General features: G+C 40.6%; 1 protein-coding gene across 4 annotated transcripts; it reads right to left on the minus strand.

The window, feature by feature from the left end:
* Positions 1 to 22: 22 nt before the first annotated feature.
* On the minus strand, positions 23 to 24,170 carry tpra (translocated promoter region a, nuclear basket protein). Of its 4 annotated transcripts, none has more exons than XM_058413466.1 (51): positions 23,915 to 24,170; positions 21,591 to 21,695; positions 20,598 to 20,653; positions 20,143 to 20,239; positions 19,927 to 20,030; positions 19,403 to 19,567; positions 19,210 to 19,302; positions 18,770 to 18,850; positions 18,375 to 18,462; positions 17,994 to 18,134; positions 17,559 to 17,653; positions 16,954 to 17,151; positions 16,615 to 16,722; positions 16,281 to 16,501; positions 16,000 to 16,160; positions 15,470 to 15,597; positions 15,032 to 15,180; positions 14,586 to 14,748; positions 14,056 to 14,190; positions 13,814 to 13,954; positions 13,385 to 13,550; positions 13,085 to 13,257; positions 12,567 to 12,719; positions 12,294 to 12,410; positions 11,820 to 12,023; positions 11,552 to 11,742; positions 11,307 to 11,454; positions 11,071 to 11,208; positions 9,794 to 9,925; positions 9,572 to 9,702; positions 9,101 to 9,311; positions 8,608 to 8,766; positions 8,021 to 8,219; positions 7,602 to 7,798; positions 7,278 to 7,351; positions 6,893 to 7,089; positions 6,393 to 6,635; positions 6,017 to 6,165; positions 5,630 to 5,710; positions 5,157 to 5,318; positions 4,820 to 4,936; positions 4,545 to 4,635; positions 4,169 to 4,377; positions 3,805 to 3,876; positions 3,561 to 3,652; positions 2,917 to 3,026; positions 2,682 to 2,780; positions 2,428 to 2,587; positions 2,124 to 2,236; positions 1,642 to 1,731; positions 23 to 254 (listed from the first exon to the last, which is right to left on the minus strand). In XM_058413466.1, the coding sequence occupies exons 1-51, from the start codon at positions 24,063 to 24,065 to the stop codon at positions 196 to 198; spliced, it is 7,017 nt and encodes a 2,338-aa protein (XP_058269449.1). In that variant the 5' UTR covers positions 24,066 to 24,170; the 3' UTR covers positions 23 to 195. The 4 variants fall into 4 exon arrangements, with proteins under 4 accessions (XP_058269449.1, XP_058269447.1, XP_058269448.1 ...); XM_058413464.1 differs by having other exon boundaries at positions 3,561 to 3,655; XM_058413465.1 differs by having other exon boundaries at positions 4,820 to 4,939.
* Between the last annotated feature and the right edge of the window lie 16 nt (positions 24,171 to 24,186).

Consider the following 24,186-nt stretch of genomic DNA (forward strand, 5'->3'; position numbering starts at 1 on the left):
GCAAAACACTGAACATCATTCGTACAGTACAAAATTGCGATTCGGAATCATAATTAAGCGAACTGAAGCTAACTACAGAACTTAAAAATGTATAATATGTACAAAAGAAAACTGGTGTACTGATTTAAAAGCTTTCCTTCTTTAAACACGGTTGGATGGAAAGTAAAAGATTTCACAGCTAGTACTGAGACACGATCAGAACGGCATGCCTCTGTTGAAGCCTCGGCCACGACCACCACGAGGATAGCCTATACCTGAGGGTGAAAGAGAGAGAAAAAAATTTAGACACACAAAATAATCAAAAGCACACTGAAAATTGACTTTTCCATTAGGGTCCTGACCTAATGACCTTGGCAATGAATGATGTCATGTTACAATGCTGCATTTTCTCTGCATTTATACTTTGCTTCATTAAAAATATTAAAATGACCATTCTGAGTTTGTGTGTTTTGTTTATTAGTGTACTTCACCAATGCAATTTTCCCAATATTTACAATTAAATCTATATAAAACATATCCTTAAAAAATATCCACACTGCATCAGATGAATCAAATGCATGAAAATGTAAGCATAATGGATCATCTTTTTTGATATGGCCAACTAATTCTTTTCCACTGGACCATTCAGTGGTGGGCATTTTCATCCTGTGCAGACCAACAACTGCCTTTAAACTTTAAGAGTTTGTTATACAAGAACATGTGTCCATGCTCATTCTCTTCATAAGAAATGCCCACGCTTATGCTCTTCATAAGAGTTTGTTATACAAGAACATGTGTCCATGCTTATTCTCTTCATAAGAAATGCCCACGCTTATGCTCTTCATAAGAGTTTGTTATACAAGAACATGTGTCCATGCTTATTCTCTTCATAAGAAATGCCCACACTTATGCTCTTCATAAGAGTTTGTTATACAAGAACACATCATTACTGTGAATGACCACGTGTATATAAAATTCATGGTGCACACATATCTACAGTGGACGCATTTTCGTCTCATGAGGTGTGTTCAGTATTCTAGAATGTAGAAAATAAATCCCTAAACAAAAAACATTGGAGATTTCAAAATTATGAAATAACACACATGGACGTAAGTAATCCATATGTAATGACAACAAAAAACAGTCAGTTGTTATTTTAAGACACGAAGGTCAGGTGTTCTGGAATAGTTCTTGCAAGAACAGTCTTGTCAAGTGCATTTGCAAAACCCATCAAGCACCATGATGAAACTGGCTCACATGAAGACCATCCCAGGAAAGCAAGACCAAAACTCACCTCTGCTGCAGAGGAGAAGTTCATTTAGAGTTACCAGCCTCAGAAATCACCAATTAACAGCACCTCAGATTAGAGCCGTTATGAAGGCTTTACAGAGCATCAGTAGCAGACATATCTCAATATCAACTGTTCAAAGGACATTATTGTGTTTTACAATGTAGAAATAAACATCAGGGATGACCATGGAATTAGATGGTGTGTCCAAACTTTTGACTATATGTATATATACACACACATATATATACATACATACATACATACATACATACATACATATACACACACACATACATACACATACTGTGTTACAGTATTAAGGGCAGTAGTCTAGCTGAAAGACTACAGATGTGAATGAGAGACTTAAGTACCTCTTCTGATAAGCTGGGCTCTGCGTGGTGCCTGGGCACACTCTCTGCGAGCTCTCTCTGCAGATCTAGGTTGCTGACTGCTGCTGGTATCTGTGGAAACATGGATATAAACATGGGCAACAGAAGGAAAAAAAAAAAAAAAAAAAAAAAAAAAAAGATGTCTGCAGGCATCCTCAAATTCAATAAATATGAAGGTGCCCAGTTTGCAGTAATGATTAATTCATCATACAAAACCTTCATCATTTTAAGTGCCATGCATTTGCAGTCACAGGTTCGGGCATTACACACAATTGATCTGTATTATTGTGCATGCTAGCTTAACAACAGGTGAGACGCTAGCCTCAGTTTAACCTCATTGATTCTGTATTGTCCAGTGCGTGGGAGATGTGATGTCTAAGACAAATGGCATTATATAAGTCAACATTACAATTTCAGGTTGAAGTCTATAAAAGTTTTAAAGTCTCAGGTGTAAGTGTGTGTACCTGGAGCAGAGCTGGAGGTTGGCTCTTGGCTGGTAGAAGGCAGACTTGCATCATCAGAAGGCTGAGCAGGCTCTAGTTCAGACTGGCTCTCCAATGACGCCTCACCACTCGTTCTGCTCATGCACAAACGTAAAAAAAAAAAAAAGAGAGAAGAAATCTTATAGATCATATGTGCAATATACAAAAACATGGGATTGCCTTTAATTTTTCCTGAGAAAAATTTCTCCAGAAAACATTTTAGCAGGGGCAATAAATAAAAACCACTAATGCAATAGTATAGAATGATAGGTCATGATCCGCTCACCCTTCACTTTCCGCTTCTGCCATAAACACATCATCAGCATCATCCCCAGGAACAGCTTCTCCAGGTCCGCTCATAGCCGCCGTGGATGTACTGACCATCGGGACAGACTGTGAGGCCGGCTCAGCCACGTCTGATGGCTGACTCTCGGTAAAAACGCTCACTTTACAAACAAGAAGAGGTTTCAGTAAAAAGGAGTGCAAGACAACATCTCAAGGCAATCTTGTGATCAACCGATAAATGATCTGACTGCTAACCTGGAGCTGCAACCTGCAGAGGTGTGGTGGGAACACTCCTGCCTCCAGACTCTTCATCATGAGCAGCCAGAAAGAGAGGACTCTCATACATGCCCAAACCTGGGACACAATTTTTAGAGTATATTCACAGAGTGTTTTCACAGCATATAACCACTATACATAACAGAAAAACAAAACATTTAAACAGTTGGTTAAAAGTGATGACAGAAACCATGTGATGCTTTGTGAAACTCACCACCCTGAGATGCCAGCTGTCCCAAATCTGAATGAGATGAGCTTGTCTGAGGAATCATGTCCTCTGGAGGACCGAAACGGAAACGAGGGACACCAGCAACCTGAGGAGAACTGAGAGAGATATTAGATTAGATAGAGTACAAGATCAACTGAGAGTTAATAGGGAACAAAACTATTTTTAAATAATTAATTAATTATTGAATTAATAAATAATTGGCATAATTTGTGGCAACAACAGCCATAGGATTCTAGTTTTGCATTAAATATAGACAGAACACTATCTAAAATCAAACTGAGACAAAGACTTGTCTCCTCCTCAGTCAGGGCTTTTATAACACCAATCTGTCTTTCCCACTAATATAATCCGATTTAGAGGCTTGTGGTCATGTTTACACAATTTAAATTTATTTTTAGGTTTTAAACCTTGTTTCTGCAGATTCTCCACTAAACAATACACTAACAAAAAAAAATGTGCAGAAGAATATTACCCTTATGTAAACCAGCTGAAAGCTTTAAGCATACGGTATATTTTGGGTCAAACCATAACATGGATTTTATGCAATTATTCCCCAAAATAAAATGTCTAGTAATGGAAAGTGTGAAGGTACGAGAGATTCCCCTTAGCCATAAAATATTTTTACTTACTGAATAGCCTCAGCAAAGCCATCATTACGGTGAGGAACCACTAGAGTTGGAGTGCTAGGAACCATACGGTCATCATCGTCGAAGAAGTGCTGCTGCTGGAGAAGTTGTAGGGAAAACACAGAAGAGGACGTTTTTTAAAAACGCTTTTTTCCATTAAACATAAAACACAGAAGGGGAGAAAGACAGAGACAAAGAGAGAGAGAGAGAGAGAGAGAGAGAGAGAGAGAGAGACAGCAAGACTTACCATGCTTCCTATCCCAGGTGTGAGTTGGGGTACACGGCTTGTTGATGGGCGTCTAGTCTGGCCCGACTGCCTCTGTTTAAAAAATAAATAAATAATACTTTTATTTCATTCCAGAGAGTCCATCTTACCATGTTATGTTAGGATCAGTTTTATAAGCCAGGATGATCCACAAGCCTCAATTTCTATTATTGCAGATATTTACTATGATCATACTATTGCTATGAAACTTAAATACATGTTTTACAGCCTAAGGATTAAACCTGACAATTCTGATATAGCTAGCTTTATGACTAGATGACAGAAAACCATAAACAAATAAAATGACTTGGACATTCCTTACATAACTGAAGTAGGAATACTGTACCTGTATGAGTGGGGGCCCAAGTTCAGGAACAGGGTGGATGTTGAGGCGAGGTGGGGGTGTCTGATGCGGTCTACGAGGTGACTGGGGCACTCTGGGTCCCTGGGAGGACAAGGAGCTGCTGGCTGTACCAGTCGTGCTGGGGGAAGGCTGTACCTCCCGAACGGGCTCAACTACAGGAGATGGCTCTATTGTGCTGGCACTCGCTTCACCTGCACACGATTCAAATAAATTAAGGTTTGTTAAAAAATGTTTTATTATTACAAAAGCTGAATGATTATGTTTTTTAATTTATCATTAGTCTAAAACTTTAACAAGGTTATTTACAGAACAAGAAAGCATCATGAATATTTGGAAGTGTGTGTGTGTTTAGATGTACCACTGCTCTGAGAATCAGTGCGTTTCTGAATGGACATTGATGCTCCCTGACTCTCCTCATTCTCAGTGCCTGGCTCAGTGGCCTCAGCGGTCTGTGATACAGCACAACAAACACGAGAGAGACCAATATTTAGATTATTTAAAGATTAAAATATCTAGTGCAGATCAGAAGAAACATCTGAAACCAAAAAAAAGCACATTCTCTCCTTTCGGTCAGGACACAAAAAAAATAAAATCTGTGCTAAAAATTTCTATACAGTTGGCAACATGGTGTACCTCTGTGTCCTCGCCTTCAAATGCCTCATTGACATCTCCACTGCCTTCGTTACTCTCCTCCCCCTCTGCCATCACACCCTCATCTTCATCCTCCTCCTCCTCTTCCTCCTCTCCATACTGCTGAAGGAGCGACAGGATAAACAAAAACATGTCAAACATCCAAACTCTAAATATCAGAGACTTCTCCAATCTTCAAATATCAGTGAGTAGAGACTTTTCATGAATATGATTTATATTAAGGCAAAAGGGGGAATGCAGATTAAACATTAACTGTTAAAACAAACATTAACAGATAGATATATTATAAGATATATAATTTTCCTGCCAAGTGTCTGACCTGTCCAACCTCCTCTACTCCCCCTTCATCACTGTTGCTGTCTGTCTCAATGATGATGACATCGTGCCTGTGCTCGTAGGTTGATTCCTGAGACTCGCTCACCGAATCTAAGGGAACGGACTGAGAAAGGGTCTCCTCTACACCCAATACACTGTAGACCTCCTGTAACATACAACACATGCATAATTAAAATATAATTTATTATATGCATACAAGTTTCAAAAGGACAGATTAGTTAGGCAGCACAGGTACAAATTTTCTGAGGGTACAAAAGCTCCTTATTCAACTCCGTTGTATTTAAATACGACCTTTAACCAAATCTAGGGTTAAGCTTTTGTTATTTGTACAGAAATCTGGATGTCACTGTGTTTGTAGATCGACGAGTTGTTCTGTAATTAAATAGAACACAACCTCACAGATTATAGCATCACTGTATGATGCTAAATCCTGCCTGAAAATGTAGCGTGATTTACCTCACTGGCATCTGGGGCTTCAAGAGTAACTTCAGGAGCTTCATCTTCCGCATCATTACTGCCCTCAGTGTCGATATCCTCCTGCAGAGACAAATTAACCTTGTTACACAGCATTTCACTGAAACACTACAAGCCACTACACTACCAAGACCTAGCTCTTATTTCAGCTAGAACCGTCTATAAACACTAAACTGCAAACTTAAACATGTTGCAATGTGTAACAGATAATTCAAGAATTTTATTTAATTTTACAGACCACAAGATGTGGTGTTATCCAGCAACAAGTTCTGTTACTTGGACATGGAGATATCTATGTATTAGTTCTATAAATATCCCATCTGATGTATGTTACTCGTGCAGTTTAATGTTTTGTCCTATAAAGCACACCTCCAGGTTGACTCTCTTGATGATACGGAGCTTCTTAGCCATAGGGGGTTCGTTAAGGTCATCCTGTGTGCTCTCAGTCACCTCAGTGGTGCTTTCCAGTTCCTCCTCACGTACACGCTTTTGCAGAGATGAACCCGCACTCGCGGACACTACAACACAAATTGGTCAAGCACATCACACAACCCTTACTGCAGCCAGAAACCACAGAAATATACAAAAGCTGTTAATATATGGCCAATTGGCTGTTGATATACATTATTATATTTAATTATATAGTCTTTTGTAGTAGTAAAATCCTCATTGGTCTGCATGCACACTGAAAAGTCACATAACCAGACGCTTCCAATTACTAAATATATATATATATATATTTCACCTGTGCCAAATACAGCAGTGGAGGTAGACGGTCTCTCCATCTGAGAGCTGTGCACTGTCTCCACCACGGGAGCTGCTGGTTCCTGACTGGCCTGCTGTTGGGTGGGCTGGACAAAGGCTGTGGCTTGGCTCTGCTGCAGCGTGATGATTGACTGAGTGCTCTGAACATTTGGACTGGTGGAACGCACAGACCCACTACCAAACACGGTCACATGTTCCACCGGAGTCTCAGACGGCTGCTGAGCTGTAATTATGATGGTAAATAGACATTTAAAAACAACTGACTGAACAACAGTGCGATTTATTCAAGCTAGTCTGCGTTTACAGCAGTGCCAAATTATAAAAACACATTTTTCTGAATTGCATTTTAAGAGGATACATTTCTAGAGACCAATTTTAGATACTTTCTTAACAAGAATTAATAAAAACATGCACAAATTTTCCTATTTTATGCATGTTTGGGGGCACTTAATGCAATAAAACATAACCTAGGTTTCTCACCCTCCTGTGTGTCCGTTTGCGCTGTGGGCATGACCGTTGCAGTCGGAGTTGGCGTGGTAACAGGAGCGGGCGTTATCATTGGTCTGATGCTTGCTCTTGGAGTGGCCTTGCTACCTGGAATGGAAGAAGGTTTGTTGGCTGCTCCAGCTACAGGAGTGGGCTTGATGTTAGCTGTCGGTGGCTCACTGCTACTAGCACTGTGGATATTAAAGAAGTTAAGATGTCATTATTTTAATATTTTGACAATTACATGTGGTAATTTTATTTCTTGTTAAGCTGTCTGTAGAAAGTACCACGAGTTAGTGGTTAAAGTGAGGACATGATGACCTCAGTCCAAATGTGTCTGCAAAAAAACTACATTTTATAGCTCTCTAGTGGTCATTACCTTCCTCTGTCAGCAGCAGGTGTGGTCTTCAGTGTGATCTGTCTGCTCTCAGATGGCCTCTGCTGCTCTTGAGCCTGCAAAAATTTAGCAGGTTATTTTTAAGGTTCATTTGTTTCATTTTGAGGACACAAATCTGAATCAAATGCCCACTGTAATTTATAATTATACCTGAAAAGCCACAGATCGGTAAAGCACAACTATAATAAATACAGACTCGAGTTTTAACCTAGAAAAGTACTTGAATATACAAGTGTGCAGGCAAAACTATGTTTCATAGTTATATATAAAAACTATGCAGTCCTGGCCTCCAGTTCCAAGTCATACCTTGCTTGGTCCCTGCTCCAGAGGCTCGTCTCGTTGTTCTCCGTGTCTTTCCTGTTGTTCACGCAACTCTCTCAGCTCCCGTTCCTGGCGGCTAAGCCTGCCTTCATACTGAGACTTCAGTGCGCTCATCCTCACCTCCAACTCCTCTCGCTGCTGCTTCAGCTCATCATTCTCCTTCGTCAGCTTCTCTTTGGCACCTGGGGCATTCACGATAAAAACTCAGTCAAAATCATCTTACACTGACCATTTAACCTAGACACAATGCTCAATTAAACTGATTACCTTTGGGTTGTAAAAGGAAAAAGGCTTTGAATCACTCGCTTGATATTTACTACCTGAGGTTTGCTGCCACTTAACTCAAAAGAATAGAGCTGTCTCATTTTCACAGCTTGTGTATTTACAGTGTGTACTGCACTCACTGTTGAGTAGGCCGATCCTCTGCTTGGCTACCAGGATGGCTTTCTTGGTTTTCTCATCTTTCTCAGTGTTCTGCTGTTTTAGCTGGTCCACCTGACTGCCTTTCTCCTGAAGCTCTGTACGGAGACGCGTCAGCTCTGGTTGAATCTGAGCAAGTTGTTCCTGAAGACTCTTCACCTCGGCCTCCCGCTCTCCAGCTGCCTGCATGTTAAGAACAGAAACTCTGGCTTATACACGGTCACTACCTTTCTCTTTGTTAACACAACAATTACAGGTCCACATAACCTCAGGGGACCTCTTATATACTTTATAACTTCTGGGAATAAAATCTTATGTTTATAACACACTTATTTGAATGTAAAAATGAAATCAACAGTTTTAATACACTTTAACTCTCGATGTAGCTGATCAAGGTAAACAAATTTGTGTGCCTCTTTAGTTTTGCACTGGAGATACAAGCCTAAAGGACGCAACAAGTAATGCAAGTCTCTCATCCATTATCTGTATAAGAATAAATAATCATAATTTAATTTCATGCACAAAGTACAAAAAGTAATGAAATTTCCAGGTAAACAGATAAGCACAGTACCTTTTGCAGGCTATCCACCTGTGCTTCCAACTCTGTGGCTCTACTCTGGGCCTGGCTCAGAGATGTTCTCAGGCTCTGGATCTCCTGCACTGAGGCCTGCTGTGCCTCCATCAGCGCTTCATCAGCTTGTGCAGGTTTACCAGCTGCTTCCGCAACCATCTGAGATAACAAAAGCACAAAGACAAGAAGCAGTTAAATATACAGTAAATTTAAGATAAGACTTGCACTAAATAATTTCATTAAAAACATTCTTTTGACTAGAAATAAACAATCTTGTATTATGGTGTAGTTAATTATTACATACAAACTAAACAGGGAAGATAGAGTCCTCTCTTAAGAAGTTGAGTATTAAAGTACTGGCTTATTTTTTCTGCTAAAGATTTAAGCTGCTGACCAAAGCATGTGCGAAAAAAAATATAAAAAAAATAAATAAATAAAATAAACTACATGTAGACAAAGACAGACAGAAAGACTTGTCCCAACTCTATCGTACCTTGTCATGCTGGGCCTTAAGCTCCTCGTACTGGGTTTTGTAGCGGCGGCCAATCTTCTTGACCTGTGTGATGGTTTTGATCTTCTCCTGGATGTCCAGAATCTTGGCTTCCAGCTCCTTCTTCAGATTGTCCCTCTCCGTGGTGAGTTTGCCCACATTCTCCCTCAGGTTCTGACCCTGACTCTGTGATGCAGATGCAGACGCGTTCGCCCTACACACGCACACACGAAAAAAAGTGATTATAAATTTTTTATTAGGGCTGCAAAACGTATATATATATTGCCACTAAGATTTATATCTTCACATAACAAAAACAATTATGCAAATGAACCCAAAGTGTGTTTTTCCAGGCTCTGGTCACTATGACTAATCTCAGACACTCCAGATGCCAACTGTGCTAGTAGTCCTGTCTCATTAGACCTTATTTATCGTTGACATTCACGGTTTCGACAGATGTATTTAATTACTGACCTGGCCAGCTCACTCTTCAGTTTGGCTGTCTCCTCTGTGAGCTGCTGGATGCGTTTGACTTGGGCCTCCTTCTCTGTTTGGAGCTTCTTATTTTCCTCCTGATTGCTATCTTTCTGCTGGCTCACCAATTGCTGCACACACATACACACTCATCAACTGCCCCTCAAGACTTGCCATAACCTCACATATTCTTTTAAAAAGTACAACCATAGAGTTGCAGACCTGAGTGCGATTCTTCCAGCGCTTGACATCGTCCTCCAGGAGTCGCTTCTCGGCCTGCAGCATGCCATTCTGCTCACTCAGCTCGGCATTGCTCTCCTGCAGAGGCCTCATGTCTGCCTCCAGCTTATGCGTCTGGAAAAAGAGAAATTTAAAGCATGCTTTAGGAATAAATACTTGGTGGTCTTTATTAAATGACAGTAATGAAATTAGATTACAATGTTTTTTGAACACAAAGACATGATTTCTACTTGATATTGAAACTGAAAATAAAAAGTGCTCATGGCAGATCTTCCACACTATTTAAGTTACAATTCAAAGAGCAATTCTGGTGTAGACTTTCACAAGAAATTAATACACAGAAAGCAGGCTTTCATGCGTTTTGCACTGAGGAGAGGCTTCCATCTAGCCACTCTGCAGGCCTCCACCCATCTGGGCTTAATTGCAGTGATGGTTGTCCTTCTGGAACTTTCATCTCCACGCAAGATCTCTGGAGCTCAGTCAGCGTGACCATCGGGTTCTTGGTCACCTCTTTTACTAAAGCCCTTCTCCCGATTGCTCAGTTTGGCCAGGCAACCAGCTCTTGGAAGGAACTTCTTCCATTTGAGAATAATGGAGGCCACTGTGCTCTTCAGGGATCTTCATTGCAGCAGAAATGTATTTGTCTCCTTCCCCAGATCTGTACCTTGCAACAATCCTGTCTCTGAGGCCTGCAGGCAGTTCCTTTGACCTCATGGTTTTATTTTTGCTCTGATATGCATCGTCAGCTGTGAGGCCTTCTACAGAGAAGTGTGTGCCTTTCCAAATCATGTTCAGTCAATTAAGTTTACCACAGGTGGACTCCAATCAAGGTGTAGAAACATCTCAGCAACGATCCAGAGAAATCTTTTTGTTTGTTGCAAAGGGTCTGAATACTTATGTACATGCGATATTTCTTGTTTTTCCTTTTTCATACATTTGCAATCATTTCCAGATTTTTTTCCCCGCTTTGGGTACTGAGTGCAGTGACGAGGGAAATTAGAGAACAATGAGACGGGAAAAAATAAATTTGAAGTGGGTCTAGATACTTTCTAGGGTCTTTAGGGTTGGGTCTTTAAGTTCACTAAGCCTTTCATAAACTGTAGTAATTTTCATAATTTTTTAACATTTATTTACATTACTAGTGCAATTTTCATGCTCATTTTTCATGTTTCTTGTGAACTTTTGGAATGTAGCATATGCAACAGAGAGGTTTATAGGAGTTCAGCAGGTATGAAATTTTATGAAATGTGTGTCCTTACCTTGGCCCGGTTCTGCTGCAGCTCTTGTTCCAGCCGGTTCTTTTCTTCCTTCAGCATCTTGTTGGTTTCAGTCAAAGCATTCAAGCTCTCTAGCCTTTTCAGTTTTTCCTCCTGCTGAGCCATGGCCTTCGTAGTCATCTGTACAAATCAAAATATGCAGTATAAAGCAACCTGTACCATAAACAATGACTGTATCATGCATCACTGTATCCTCTACACATTTTGTGGTTTCTAACCTGTAGTTTGTCTCGCTCAGCTGTCAGGCTGTCCTGGACCTCCTTTAGCTCTTTCTCTAGGTGCTCCATGCGCTGCTGGTAGCGCTGTGTTTCTACTTGAGCGACCTCAAACCGAGCCTCAGCTATCTCTTTCTCCCGACGCACAAATCTAATGAAGATGAGAACCATGTGTGATATACATACAATATATACTTATGAGCGAAATACAAGTCAGAATGCCTTGGAGGATTGTGTTAGACATTCACCTGAGGATCTCAAGGATCTGCTCTTGACTTTTGTCCTCCTCGTTAAAAGAAACGTTTAGCATGCCCTCTCCGGCTCCCTGCTCCTGAACAGTGGCAGCCATTTTAATATTTAGCTGTTCCATCTGTTCATGGAGCATTTTGTTCTGTTTCTGAAGGTCTTCTACACGTTGCTCCTGTTTCACAAGTTCTTCCTGAACACAACATTAAGTGTTTAAAAGGTTATTCATTCTTTACTTGTAATAGGTTAACCCCTTATCTCCATTACTACCTTGACGCTTTTCTCTTGCTGTCCCCAGCTCAAACGGTCCTGCTGGAGCTCGGCAGTGGCCTTTTGGACCTTCTCCTCCATCTCTTTGAGACTCTTTGCTGCCTCTTGTGCCTGTTTCTTAACAGTCTGTAAAGCCTCCACGTCAGCAGCATGCAGCATGAGCTCCCGCTCATACTTATTCCGTGCCTCTATGGCCAGCTTAGCCTGGGAAAAAATGACAAGGTGGTGAGAAATACTAGTGTTGACTGTTTTTTTTTTTACAGTCTGTTAATGGTAACTATTTTATTTCTTTTAGTTTTTTCCAGCCAACCAATTTAGCTTGCTTTATTTATAAAGAGAAGAACGTACCTAACTGCAATATTGATAATCTGAGCGCAAACATTTTTGCGATTAAAAATAATTAGCAATAATAGTAAATACTGATAATCAATATTAGAAAATAATAGTAAACTGTGAGCTTATCGATACTCCCACCTGCTGCTGGCTGTCCTGTGTGGCTTGTTGCTCCTTGGCAGCAGCAGATGTTGCTCTTTGCAGTGCATCTTGCAGCTCAGTCTGTATTTCTGTCAGATTCTGCTTCAGCTCTTTTACCTACCGCATAGTAAGAGAGTCAAAACCAAAAATTGTTGGTTTTATCTAGACAAGTGATACGTCATTATTTTGCACACTGAGAAACGTACGAGAGCTGAAAATGTGTTGGATGTTGAAAAGCTACAACTTCTAGTAGGTGAGATTCTGATTTCTTACGTGTTTCTCCACATTCTCCACAGCCTTGAGCTTCTCCTCATGCAGCTCCTGCTTCTCCCTTTCTGCCTCAGCCATCCGGTCCTCCAGCTGCCTGTTAAGCTCCTGCGCCTCCTTCAATTGATTTTCTACAGATAGGCGTGCCTCTTCAAGTGCCTGTACAGAACAGAAAGCACATATCAATCTGCAAAGCCATGTCACTTATTCTTTGTCTTTACCAGGAACATTACAAAACACAAAAAATATTCACTTTTCTTATACTACATGTTGCAATTCACATCGTTATCCCTTGTGTTGTATAGTGACTATAAATTACGCAGACATCGTGTTTTTCTGGCCGTCCTAGCTAGTCCCTACTTTCCAGGAAAAATAGTATCATTTCAGACAAGTCATTTGATTGCCCATTATGAATGAATTGCCACAGCAATTGCGAGAGACCTTTTCAAAAACTCAGCTCTACAGACATGTCCTGCAAGAGAGGCCTGTGTAAAATGAGAACCTAAAAATGCAGCCAAACCCACTTGTTTATCCTTGCTGATGTAGTCTTCCAGGCTGAGCACCATGGTCCTGTATTCTTCTAGGTTGTTCTGAGCGCTCTTCAGGCGTTCCTGCAGATCCGAGTTCTGATCCTCAGTTTGCTGCAGACGTGCACGCAACTCCTCCACCTCCTGCTCAGGAACACCAGGAGCTTCAGCTGAAGAGAGAACCAAAAAAACCCCCAGATTAGCAACATAGTCAAATACTCAAAAATGTAACAGCTTTAAAAGTGGCTCTTGCCTAATGGCTTTACATTCATTATCGTCTGAAACAGTGACACCTACCGCTGGATGAGGTTTTAACAGGCTGTTTGCCATTCTGATTCTCCAAGTTGTTCAGCTGTTGTCTCAGAGTGGACATCTGCTGTTCAGTGCTCTTCAGCAGCTCCTTGGTCTTCTGGTGCAGAGCATTCTGAGCTGCCAGCTGCTTCTTAGCTTCCACCAGCTGAACCTAACCATGACAAGTCCAGAAAATATTTAAAACAAGCACGTTGGAAACTAATGAATATGCAGAAACACACAAACGTTAAGAATGTTTAACATTCAGTAGTGTTAGCATGCCGGTTCACAAGAAGGCAGGATTTTATCAGGATAATTTACAAAGCTTTTTAGCATGGACACAGGTTCTGTGAAACTTCCAGATTGTCATACTCCAAATCCATCAAATTCAAATATGCACAAACACACACACAAAAAGAGAAGAGTACAGCTTACATCCTGGTTGCGCTCCACAGTGTGTCTCTGTTCCACCTCCTGTTCAACTCTCTTCTTCAGCTGTGTGATCTCCCTCTCCAACTGTGCAATCTGATTAGTATAGCGCTGTCTGGTTTCTGCCTCAGAGCGCTCCATCGTTAGCTAGAACATAACAGAGCACTGAGTAATCACCTTCACGGGTAGCACAGGTCATGACGTTTTACACACCCCAACACTGTGTATAATTGTGATCAGAGTAGTACCTGGATGGACTTTAGATTGGCGAGCAACAGGTTCTGCCCACGCTGCTCAGCCAGGATGGACTCCTTCTCCTGGTTAAGTCGGCTCTCCACCTGCTTCATAATATCACGCTCCTTACGCAGGTTTTCACATCGCACCTGAAGAGTAAAAGAACAAGTGTTTACATACAAAGCAGAAACTTTGTATCTAAATCATACAGAAACCTCAAAAGTTGTTCATATTCAATAGACGTGATCAATTATCTCAAACAGACTTGCTTGTGCGGTTTCTGTTATAAAATGATGCATATGTTACAAAGTCCATTATGAATCTGTTCCTACATTATGAAACCATTAATGCACAAATACCTCAAAGCAAAAAATGTCTTTTTATGAAAATAAGTGAGTATTTGACTATTCACAAGCTTCCATTACTTGTTAGATACGTTATCCTTGCAGCCTAAACTAATTAAATATTTTGCTGACTTGTTCCTTTAACCGCAAGCAAAAGAGTAGCCTCATGAAACAAACGGAGCATGACTCTCCGGACACACCTCAGCAACTGCTAGTTTCTCGTTGGCTTCCCTCAGATCCTGCGTCATGGTGTAAATGATCTCCTCATATTTCTGAGATGTTGCAGTGAGCTTCTGAATCTTCTCTCTCTGGGAGTTGATCTCTCTCCTGTAGCTGTTAAGATTTTCCTGAATCATCTCGTACCTGCAAGTCAGCAGATTGGGCAATTAGCAATTGCAGCTAAAAAATAAAAGCAGTGAACATACGGGGAAAGTCATTTGATGCATTTAGAACTATATAGTATGATATTACAATATTCTTAAAAATGCATGAAACATCAGAGGTATCATCCATTCCCAATACAGAATGATGCATCACAATACCTTTCTCCATTTCACACTAATCATGCTTTTGAAAAAGATTTGCCTGTTAGTGTGGACTAGGCCTGAGGCATATTCCTGTTCATAGGAAGAGCCACCCCACTTACCTCTTAGAGGCAAATTCGAGCTGAGAAGAGAGCTTGGCCTTCTGTGAAATTAGGTCAGACACCTGACCCTGTAGGCGCTCATTCTGCTCATTCAGAAGCTTGTCATTCTCTGCTTTTTCCTTCTTGTAGGTTGCAAAGGCTTCATTTAGCTATGGGGGGAAAAAAAATGTAGAGTATATATTTATATGAAAGCGATGATCAAAAACATCAAACATCACCAAAACTGAATTGAGCAAGTCAGATTTCAGGGACTTCCCATTAACAAATTCCTTTTACCTCATAACACATCAGTTTGTTCCTACTATACATTAATACTTAACATTAAAGTAGTATTCCAATCAACACTGATCTAATCAATATAGCCAGATTTGGCATTATTAGTCAGATTTTACATTGCAAAATTTAAAGAAAGGCTTTGTGTAGAGCTGTGGGACTGACCTGTTTGAAAGCCACTTTAGTCTGCATGGCCTGAACCACCTCTGAAGCTATAGACTGGCTTGTAGTGGATCGAGTGATCATGACTGCAGGCTTGCTGGGTGTAGGGGTCACAGAGACGGCCTCTGTGCCTAAAACACACAGAAAATAAATAAACAACAGACATCGTCCACTTCATGTGGTTACACAGTTAATAGACTAATAATGACACTTTTTAAACATTGTTCTTGCTTTGACAGCACACCAGGCTGAAGCAGAAGAACTAACACAAGTCAAAGCTGGCCGATAAAAAGGACGCCCAGACATTCTTACCAGAAAAAAAGAACATTTGTATGTAAATCTGTAAAACTCCTGCACAATGATTGCTTTTGCTAAACAAAAATGACTTTTTTACACATTTTCAGGTCTGATAAAAGATCAAGAATAATTTTCCAAGGCTCATAATAGTAGGACCAGGTTCATCCATTTTGATCGCTCGCTAATCAATAAATCCAGCACTGTAATTTTGTATCCTCATACTACAGTGAGCTTACCCTGTGGAGGAAGGTCGACCCCAGCCGTCTGTAACAGGATACGGTACATGTCTCTCTGCCTCATGGCAGAGTCAGCTACCTGCTTCTGCTGGTTCCTCTGCTCCTTCAAGAGCTCCAACTCCTTCTGTACCTTCTCCAGTCTCTGATCAAACTCTGTCTGCCTGCAAGTGTGTTAGAATGAGGTATAATTCAAAACTGGCTGAGCCAGGTGATCAGACTGATATAAAAATGAAATTATATAGTTACACATGCAGACTACGTATTCCAGCTGTGTGATGTACCTGGCAGTTTTGGCCTCAGCTGTGCTCTTCTCATGCTGCTCCTCCAGCTCTCGTATCTGGATCAGGAGGTTCTGGTTTTGCTGCTGGAGCTCCGCTACGCTGCGGAAGGCAACCTGACGTGGGCCTTGAACCTCGGAGCTGCTGCTTACCGCAGAGTTCACCTCCTCCCGCACCACTGTGGTCCCACGCGCCTCCTCCAGCTCCACAAGCAACACCCGCACCTGACCCGGGTTAACATACGGTACACTCGTGTATAAGAAGCTGGATTTCTATGCTGCAACTGAGCAAACAATAAAGGAAACAGTAACGGAAACATGTAATCGGCCAACGGTACCTGCTGAGACAAGTCTGCTATCTGTTTCCTTGCCCTCTGATTCTCCTTCTCCAGCAAGGAGGATCGCTTATTCACTTCTTTACTTTCTTCCTGTAGTTTATTCATCTCCTGGCAAAAAATAAATTAGCAGATGAACCTTCACCAAGGACTTGTATAGAAGACTAATTTTTCAGTTATTAAATATTAGATATAAAACAGGGTTTTACGATTGTTTCCATCCTTAATCAGAAAATATATATACTTACAATTTAATGAAAAATAATAATTTAAGAAAAACAACTCTTTCATAGACTTAAGACATTTGGAGCTACCTGCACACACACACATCCACTGACATACCTTTGTGGCTTGTTCCAGTTTTAAGCTGATGTCATCCATAGACTTCTGCGTGTTCTCATGCTCCTCCCTCTGCCTCTTTATTATAGACGTCTTACGCTCCACCTCTGTTTTTATCTCATTCAGCACCTTATTAATACGCCGATTCTCCAAATTCTCCAGTTGCAGGTGGTCCTGAGCCTCCACAAACGCGTTATACAGCTAGTAAAGCAGACAAGAGTTGGTGTAATATAAATGATAAAAAATAACCGTCTGGGTCACAAATAAGAGGCGTCATGTATTGTTAGCTCTCTGACCAGAACAGCAACATTTGTAAAGTGGTTATAGAATGGGACGACAGTAACAACTTGATTTTGTTTGGTTTATTTATTACTCTTTAATTTAGGTAGTCAGAGTGGGATGTCTCAAAAATCAATTTCCAAAACAGCAGAAAGAGTTTAGAGACCCCAGAAAGGGTAACAAAAATCTTCTAGACATCTTTTCCAGGAAATTGAAATAATAAGCATTTAAATGTCATCTACAAATTGTGTCCCTTTTTTCAATTGATTCAATGACAGCATTGTTTAGAATTTTAAGAGCAGGTCCTGATAATGAAACTTTTGTCCTACCTCCATAAGCTTCATGCCAGGTTTCACAATCTTGGCCACTACAGCTGCAGTTGGAGACAACTTGGTCAGGTCCTCTTCAGTGAGAGCAGGAACTCCTGTCCAGAAACAGCACACTTTATTGCATTAAACTCAGTACAAAAACACAAACTCAATTCAAGTAATGTTTGGCAGAAATGCCTTTAATCACTTTTTTAAAAAAAATGCTTACAGGTTTTCTGAGACTTTATGACACACACAGACAGACACACCCACACACAGACAGACACACCCACACACAGACAGACACAGAGTCAAAGTCAAACTTGTAGTCTAGCTTTTATTCTATTCAAAGCTTTGACACCGAACATACCTTCAACTGTTTCTTTATTATAAACATCGCCAAGCTTTAAACAGCATTTGCTTAAGGTAATAATATAGAGTGATAAAACACTGCACCTCTTCGCTTGAAGTCTGCAAGGCATGTGTTGGCATTCTCCACCTCTTTCTCCAAATTTCTAATCTTCTCCTGCAGCTCAGCCTCCACTTTGCCCTGGGAGCCCTCCAGCTCAGAGAGTTTCTTCTCCGAACTTTTGTTAGCTGTCAGCAAGAAACATTTCCATATTACATTATTATTTTTATTTAAATATATATTTATATATATATTTATATTTATATATATATTTTATTTACATATATATATATATATATATATATATATATATATATATATATATATATATATATATATATATATATATATATATATAGCTTACATCCATGTTGTAAAGCGTGAACAGCCTTCAAGGTTGCTGTAGTAGGAAGAAGAAAATGTCATACCTTCCACTGCTTTCTTTAACAGTTTGTTAAGCTCCTCCACACCTCTGTTGAGTTCTGCGTTCTTGGCCTCAGAGTCGGACGCTGCGGTCTAGGGGGGGATGTAATTAAGTTGTAATATTTTGTGTATTAACATGATGAATTCAAGCTCTTTCACATGATCTGTAATACACTGAACTAGCAGAAGCAATAACAGTACTGCACCTATGGAACAATGCAATAATTATAAAGCGGTGTACTATAACCAGTAAGGTAGAAATGTATTTTTAAAAAATTGCTTCGAACTGTGAACCAAGTTATGGACTGGGTACTTGAAAATGAATATTAAATAAAATAGTTACACAGGTCAAAGTGTTCTGTTAGATATGAATAATTCCATCAACACATGATTATCTGACCTTGTACAAATTGCAGAGTCTCATGTTGGCGTTCAGCTCATTGCGATATTTTTCCTCCATTGCAATGCGCTGATCTTTCTCCTGGGGTGTGAAGAGAAAGAGGGAGAAGGTAAAGTTTTTTTTCTCTGAAATAAAAGCAAGCAGTCTGCCTGCAGCGAGAGGTGGTGATTAGATGACGTTCAAACATCTTGGCATGCGGATAAAACGGATTACTCGTTATCCAGCATAGGTCTTCAACCAGCATCACAAGTTAACTAGCACCTCTTATTACATCTACAAAACATGGTTGTAAAAATAGTATGCTCTAATGTACATTGTGTAGAAGTGAGACTGACCATGAATATTAACATTAACAACCAATAATAGTGTATCAAAACAAGCACATCCATATAAATGTGTGTTTGTCTGCAGCTATCACTACAGAGGACACAGTAACAGACCTCCTTCAGTTTGGCCATCAAGTTCTCTGTCGTCTTCTGCAGGTTTTCGCTTGTTCTCTTTAGCGTGTCGACTTCCGTCTGAAGCCTGGTCACCTGGAAGAAAGGTCAGTTGCACAAATCAAAGCCAGGTTGTCTCTGATGGACTACAGTGTGAAGCGGAAGTGTGATGGTAGGCAGGGGAAAGGTAACGTACCTCCTCGGTCTTGCTCTCCAGAGAGCACTTTAACTGCAGGATCTCAATACCCTTCTGTTTGGTCACCGTGAGAAGCTCATCCGTTTTACTTTTCAGCTCAGTGTTCAACCACGTGTTCTGGTTCTGAAGAAGCTCCTTCTCTTGCTCCATCCGCTTCTCCCGATGCTGCAACATGACGAACACTGAGCTCATTCATCTTAATATATTAAACACATTAATCAAGGCTATTATGTTTAAAGACAGCCAGGACAACCTGACTTGATAAACTGCCCAATTCATGACAGGAAAAAAAAAAGGCAAAACAACCTCTGTGGGCACATTGTATTATAAAAGACAACCATTTAAAGGTTTTTATTGATGTGTGCTAGATTTCAGCCCAAACTTTCCATTTTACAGCATATTTCAACCTGCTCAAGCATAGCACTAATAACATGAAGGTATTTGGAATTATACAGAAATCTGGGAAAAGCATGAGATACATGCATGGCGAATGAACGGTGTATTATATATCAGATTGTGTTTACCTGAATAGAAAGCTCGGGTGACTGGAGCTCATCCAGTTTCAGCTGAAGCTCCATCTTCACTGTGCTGGTTTCCTCCAGTTTCTCACTGATACGCTTAAGCTCCTCTGCAAATAAGTCAAATATACACTCACAGAATAAGTTCATGTAAAAGGTATCTGTAGAAAACGATCACAAACAAAGCTTGGTCGCATGCGGTAGAATTAACAGTTACATTACCGGCGAGATTTTCCATCTCTTGTGATTTCTTCTCCAGCAAGCGGGACAGCTCTCGGTTTTCTGCTTCGATCTCATATTTGGCTTTTGGAGGTTTATCCTGAAACAGCCAGCTTTACATTAAAGGGGTTTTGCAGATATGTCTATCTTCAGTAGAAATGTCTCTATTGGTCTACATAACTATAACAAAATTGCTTGCCGCTCCCTACATCTACATGTGGTTCATCCATACAGTCTAAGTAGAAACAGTATTTCATTACAAGCATAAAAATTACAAAGTGATTTAGAGCACTTTCACACATATTACTGTAGTTGTGCTGATTTAGTTGGTTGTTTGGGACTGCTGTGTCCTTAACTGACCAGATAGAAGTGGGGGGGGGCACACAAGCTAAACACTACATACATGGAAATTATCCGATACTGGGAGTGTGTCACATAAACAGAAATCAAAACCGTACCTTCTGCAATGTTTCTTCTTCGTCATCAGCTGCTTTTAGTTTCTTGAGTTCTTCAGCTAAACAGGAAGACCATAGAGTTACTGGATTAAAACAATTAGCTAATTGCCTAACATCAGAAACTGACTGCACTTGTGAGACAATACTGAATTCTTGAATCCTGAATATACACTGATCAGCCATAACATTATGAGCACTAAGTGGTGAAGTGAATAACACTGATTATCTCCTCATCATGGCACCTGTTAGTGGGTGGGATATATTAGGGAGCAAATTAACATTTTGTCCTCGAAGTTGATGTGTTAGAAGCAGGAAAAATGGACAAGTGTAAGGATTTGAGTGAGTTTGACAAGGGTCAAATTGTGATGGCTAGACGACTGGATCAGAGCATCTCCAAAACTGCAGCTCTTGTGGGGTGTTCCTGGTCTGCAGTGGTCTATCAAAAGTTTCCTTTAAGTCCTGTAAATATCCTTTAAGTACTGCAAGTTGGGGCCCATGGAGGCCCCACCTTGCAACTTACTGGACTTAAAGGATCTGCTGCTAACATCTTGGTGCCAGATACGACAGCACACCTTCAGGGATCTAGTGGAGTCCATGCCTCGACGGGTCAGGGCTGTTTTGGCAGCAAAAGTGGGACCAACACAATATTAGGCAGATGGTCATAAATGTTATGTCTGATCGGTGCATCTCTCCAGTCATGTGAATAGATTAAGACCAGATCAGACCAGACCAATAACAAGGATATTCAAAAAAGGTCAAAAGACAGCTAAAGACATCTTTCCTCTTGCGTATAACTTGCTGTACGATGTTGTACATCATCGTATGGCTTAAGGATTAGACTCTGAGCAGTAAAATATATTTACAAACAACAACCTTCAGGATTGTTAACACTTTTAGTCTGTTCATTACTAAATTCCACACCACTTCTCTTTACTTCTGAAGCAGTAAACATGGAATAGCTGAAATGTAAGTTGGCGTGAAGATGCAGTCACTCACCGAGTTGGCCTTTCTCCTCCTTAAGGGTCTCACACTCTTTACTGTTGGACACAAGCTGTTCCTGCAGCTCCTCTATCTTCTTTTCAGTGCTGGCTGACTGTTGCTCTGCACAAACACACACATAGTATATTACAATCACCAGCAAGCTTTGTTAAGTTAATGTGCTGAATTCAGGCAAGTTTTCCTTTATTTTTCTATGATGTAAAATAAATCATAAGGTGATGACATATACAGTCCAGCCTTACAGATTCAGAGCTGTAGATATACTAATAAAGCTGAAATGCACAACATAATTAAATGTGCAGATCATTGTAGGAATTATCTCAGGAATCCACCACAATCCTGAACAGAATAAAACACTAAAACTGACTAAGTGCAGAGTTGCCAACTTTAGAGACTTGATTTGGTGACTTTATAAAATTCTTTAGCAGCATTATTATTATTTAAAAAAAAGTTCGATGTTAGAAATCATGCTGTGCTTGATAAGACTCTCTAGACAACATCTTGGTTAACTTGCCTCTCCACCAGTGTAAACCAGTAACGCCCAAATTCGCCCTGCAGATGTTCCTATTGACCAATCACTGACCACAGTTGCTTATGCCAAACCCAACTTTTTCCTACATATTTAAGCACTCCTCTCGGATACATTTCCAGGTATTAAAAGCATGTTATTCCACATAGTAACTGTTACCATCATGTCCATTTCACAACTACTCACTAGCACTGTTTCTTTTTGTTTGTGTTCTTGATAGAAAGTAAAAACAGATTACACTGTGGTGCCATGACCGAAGATGATTATAATTATAATACATCTGAATAAAAGTCTACCCCATCGTTTTCAAGCCCCAGCACCACTGTTGGGCCTTTGAGCAAGGCCCTTAACCCTCTCTGCTCAAGGGGCGCTGTATCATGGCTGACCCTGCGCTCTGACCCCAATCTCCATGGATGGGATATGTGAAGAACGAATTTCACTGTGCTGTAATGTATATGTGACAAATAAAGGCTATTTCTATTTTTTGATCGTATTTGTAATTGGACAGCCAATGATCAAGAAAAAAACATTAATATGCTAATTATGGCATAATGGCATCATCTAGCAACTTTTTCAGCATGCTCTTAGTTCTGTAAAGAGTTAGCAAGACTGGCGTGTGAAACTGGGAATAATTATTCATAAAATATGACTTGATAAGTTGAACTTAGTTGTTACCCAATGAACATTATGCATTAGGCCTATTTAGATGCGATGTAAATGCTGAAAGTTATACACGCGACTTTGCGATTCTTTGCACTGTTAAATGCATGTTGAATGTTACAGCTTTGTCTAGCACACAAATTCCTTCTTGGGGATGAATAGACATTACATTGCCAAAAGTTTTGAGACACCCCTCCAAATCATTGAATTCAGGGGTTGGGCTTCCCCTCTTAGTTCCAGTGAAAGGAACTCTTAATGCTTCAGCATACCAAGACACTGTGGACAATTTCATGCTCCCAACTTTGTGGGAACCGTTTGGGGATGACCCCTTCCTGTTCCAACATGACTGCACACCAGTGCACAAAGCAAGGTCCATAAAGACAAAAGGACGAGTGGGTTTGGTGCAGAGGAACTGGACTGTCCTGCACAGAGTCCTGACCTCAACCTGATAGAATATCTTCAGGAATAAATTAGAGCCAGAGCTTCTCATCCAACATCAGTGGCTGACTTCACAAATGTGCTTCTAGTGGAATGGTCAAAAATTCCCATAAACACACTCCTAAATCTTGTGGAAAGCCTTCCCAGAAGATTTAAAGCTGTTATAGCTGCAAAGGGTGGGCCAATTCCATATTAAATTCATGTGCATGTAAAGGCAGATGTCCCAGTTTTGGCTTGGCTCTCGGTCTCTGCTCTAATTCATCAAGTTGGAAGCATGAAATTGTCCAAAACGTCTTGGTGTGATGAAGCATGGAAGTAGAGGGCCAAGTCCAACCCCTGAATTGGAGGGGTGTCCCAAAACTTTTGGCAATATAGTGCAGTATATCTATCTATCTATCTATCTATCTATCTATCTATCTGACCAGGAGCAGTACATAGTGCCATCCAGTATGGGTTCCTTGATTCAAGTCTCAGCTCCTTGTGAAAATAGCCATCGTGTTCAGTATGGCGCCATGCACCTTCCATACACGTAATGAACACAGGATACTAGTTATCGATTATTTACAAGTTTTGTTGTTAACTTCGCACAGGCTGTACTTTCACTTTCTCGTTAAACCGCGCTGCTCCACTCCCACCAACCTCAACTAATAATACCGACTCCCAGGCAGTTAGCCTAACCTAGCCCTCTGCTCACCGCAGTCCGCTTTATAGCTCTCATGGCTAGTCCTGAGCTCCTCCAACTCCCTCTGCTTCTCCGTGAGAAACCTCTCGAGTTTGTTCTGAGCGGCTTTGGTCAGTCTGCTGATCTCATTCCTTTCCAAGACTTGCTGCAAAGCCGTCGCCATGTCTTCCCTAAAAAGAAAAATTGCTAACGAAACAGTTAGCCGAACTTAGCCGAAGCCTTGCGGCTCCGCGACGTCAAACGGCGCAGTTTTACAACAGGAGAGGTCGCGTAATCGCCTCAAG

Source organism: Hemibagrus wyckioides, linkage group LG17, assembly GCF_019097595.1.
Source record: "Hemibagrus wyckioides isolate EC202008001 linkage group LG17, SWU_Hwy_1.0, whole genome shotgun sequence".
In the NCBI taxonomy this organism is placed as follows: Eukaryota; Metazoa; Chordata; class Actinopteri; order Siluriformes; family Bagridae; genus Hemibagrus; species Hemibagrus wyckioides.

Coding starts and splice junctions, on each gene's coding strand:
- tpra (XM_058413462.1), bottom strand. CDS start 24,065: ATGGCGACGGCTTTGCAGCAAGTCTTGGAAAGGAATGAGATCAGCAGA. Junction 13,551..13,813: donor CTGTGGAGCGCAACCAGGAT/GTAAGCTGTACT, acceptor TGTCATGGTTAG/GTTCAGCTGGTGGAAGCTAA. Junction 5,319..5,629: donor AAGCCCCAGATGCCAGTGAG/GTAAATCACGCT, acceptor TGTATGTTACAG/GAGGTCTACAGTGTATTGGG.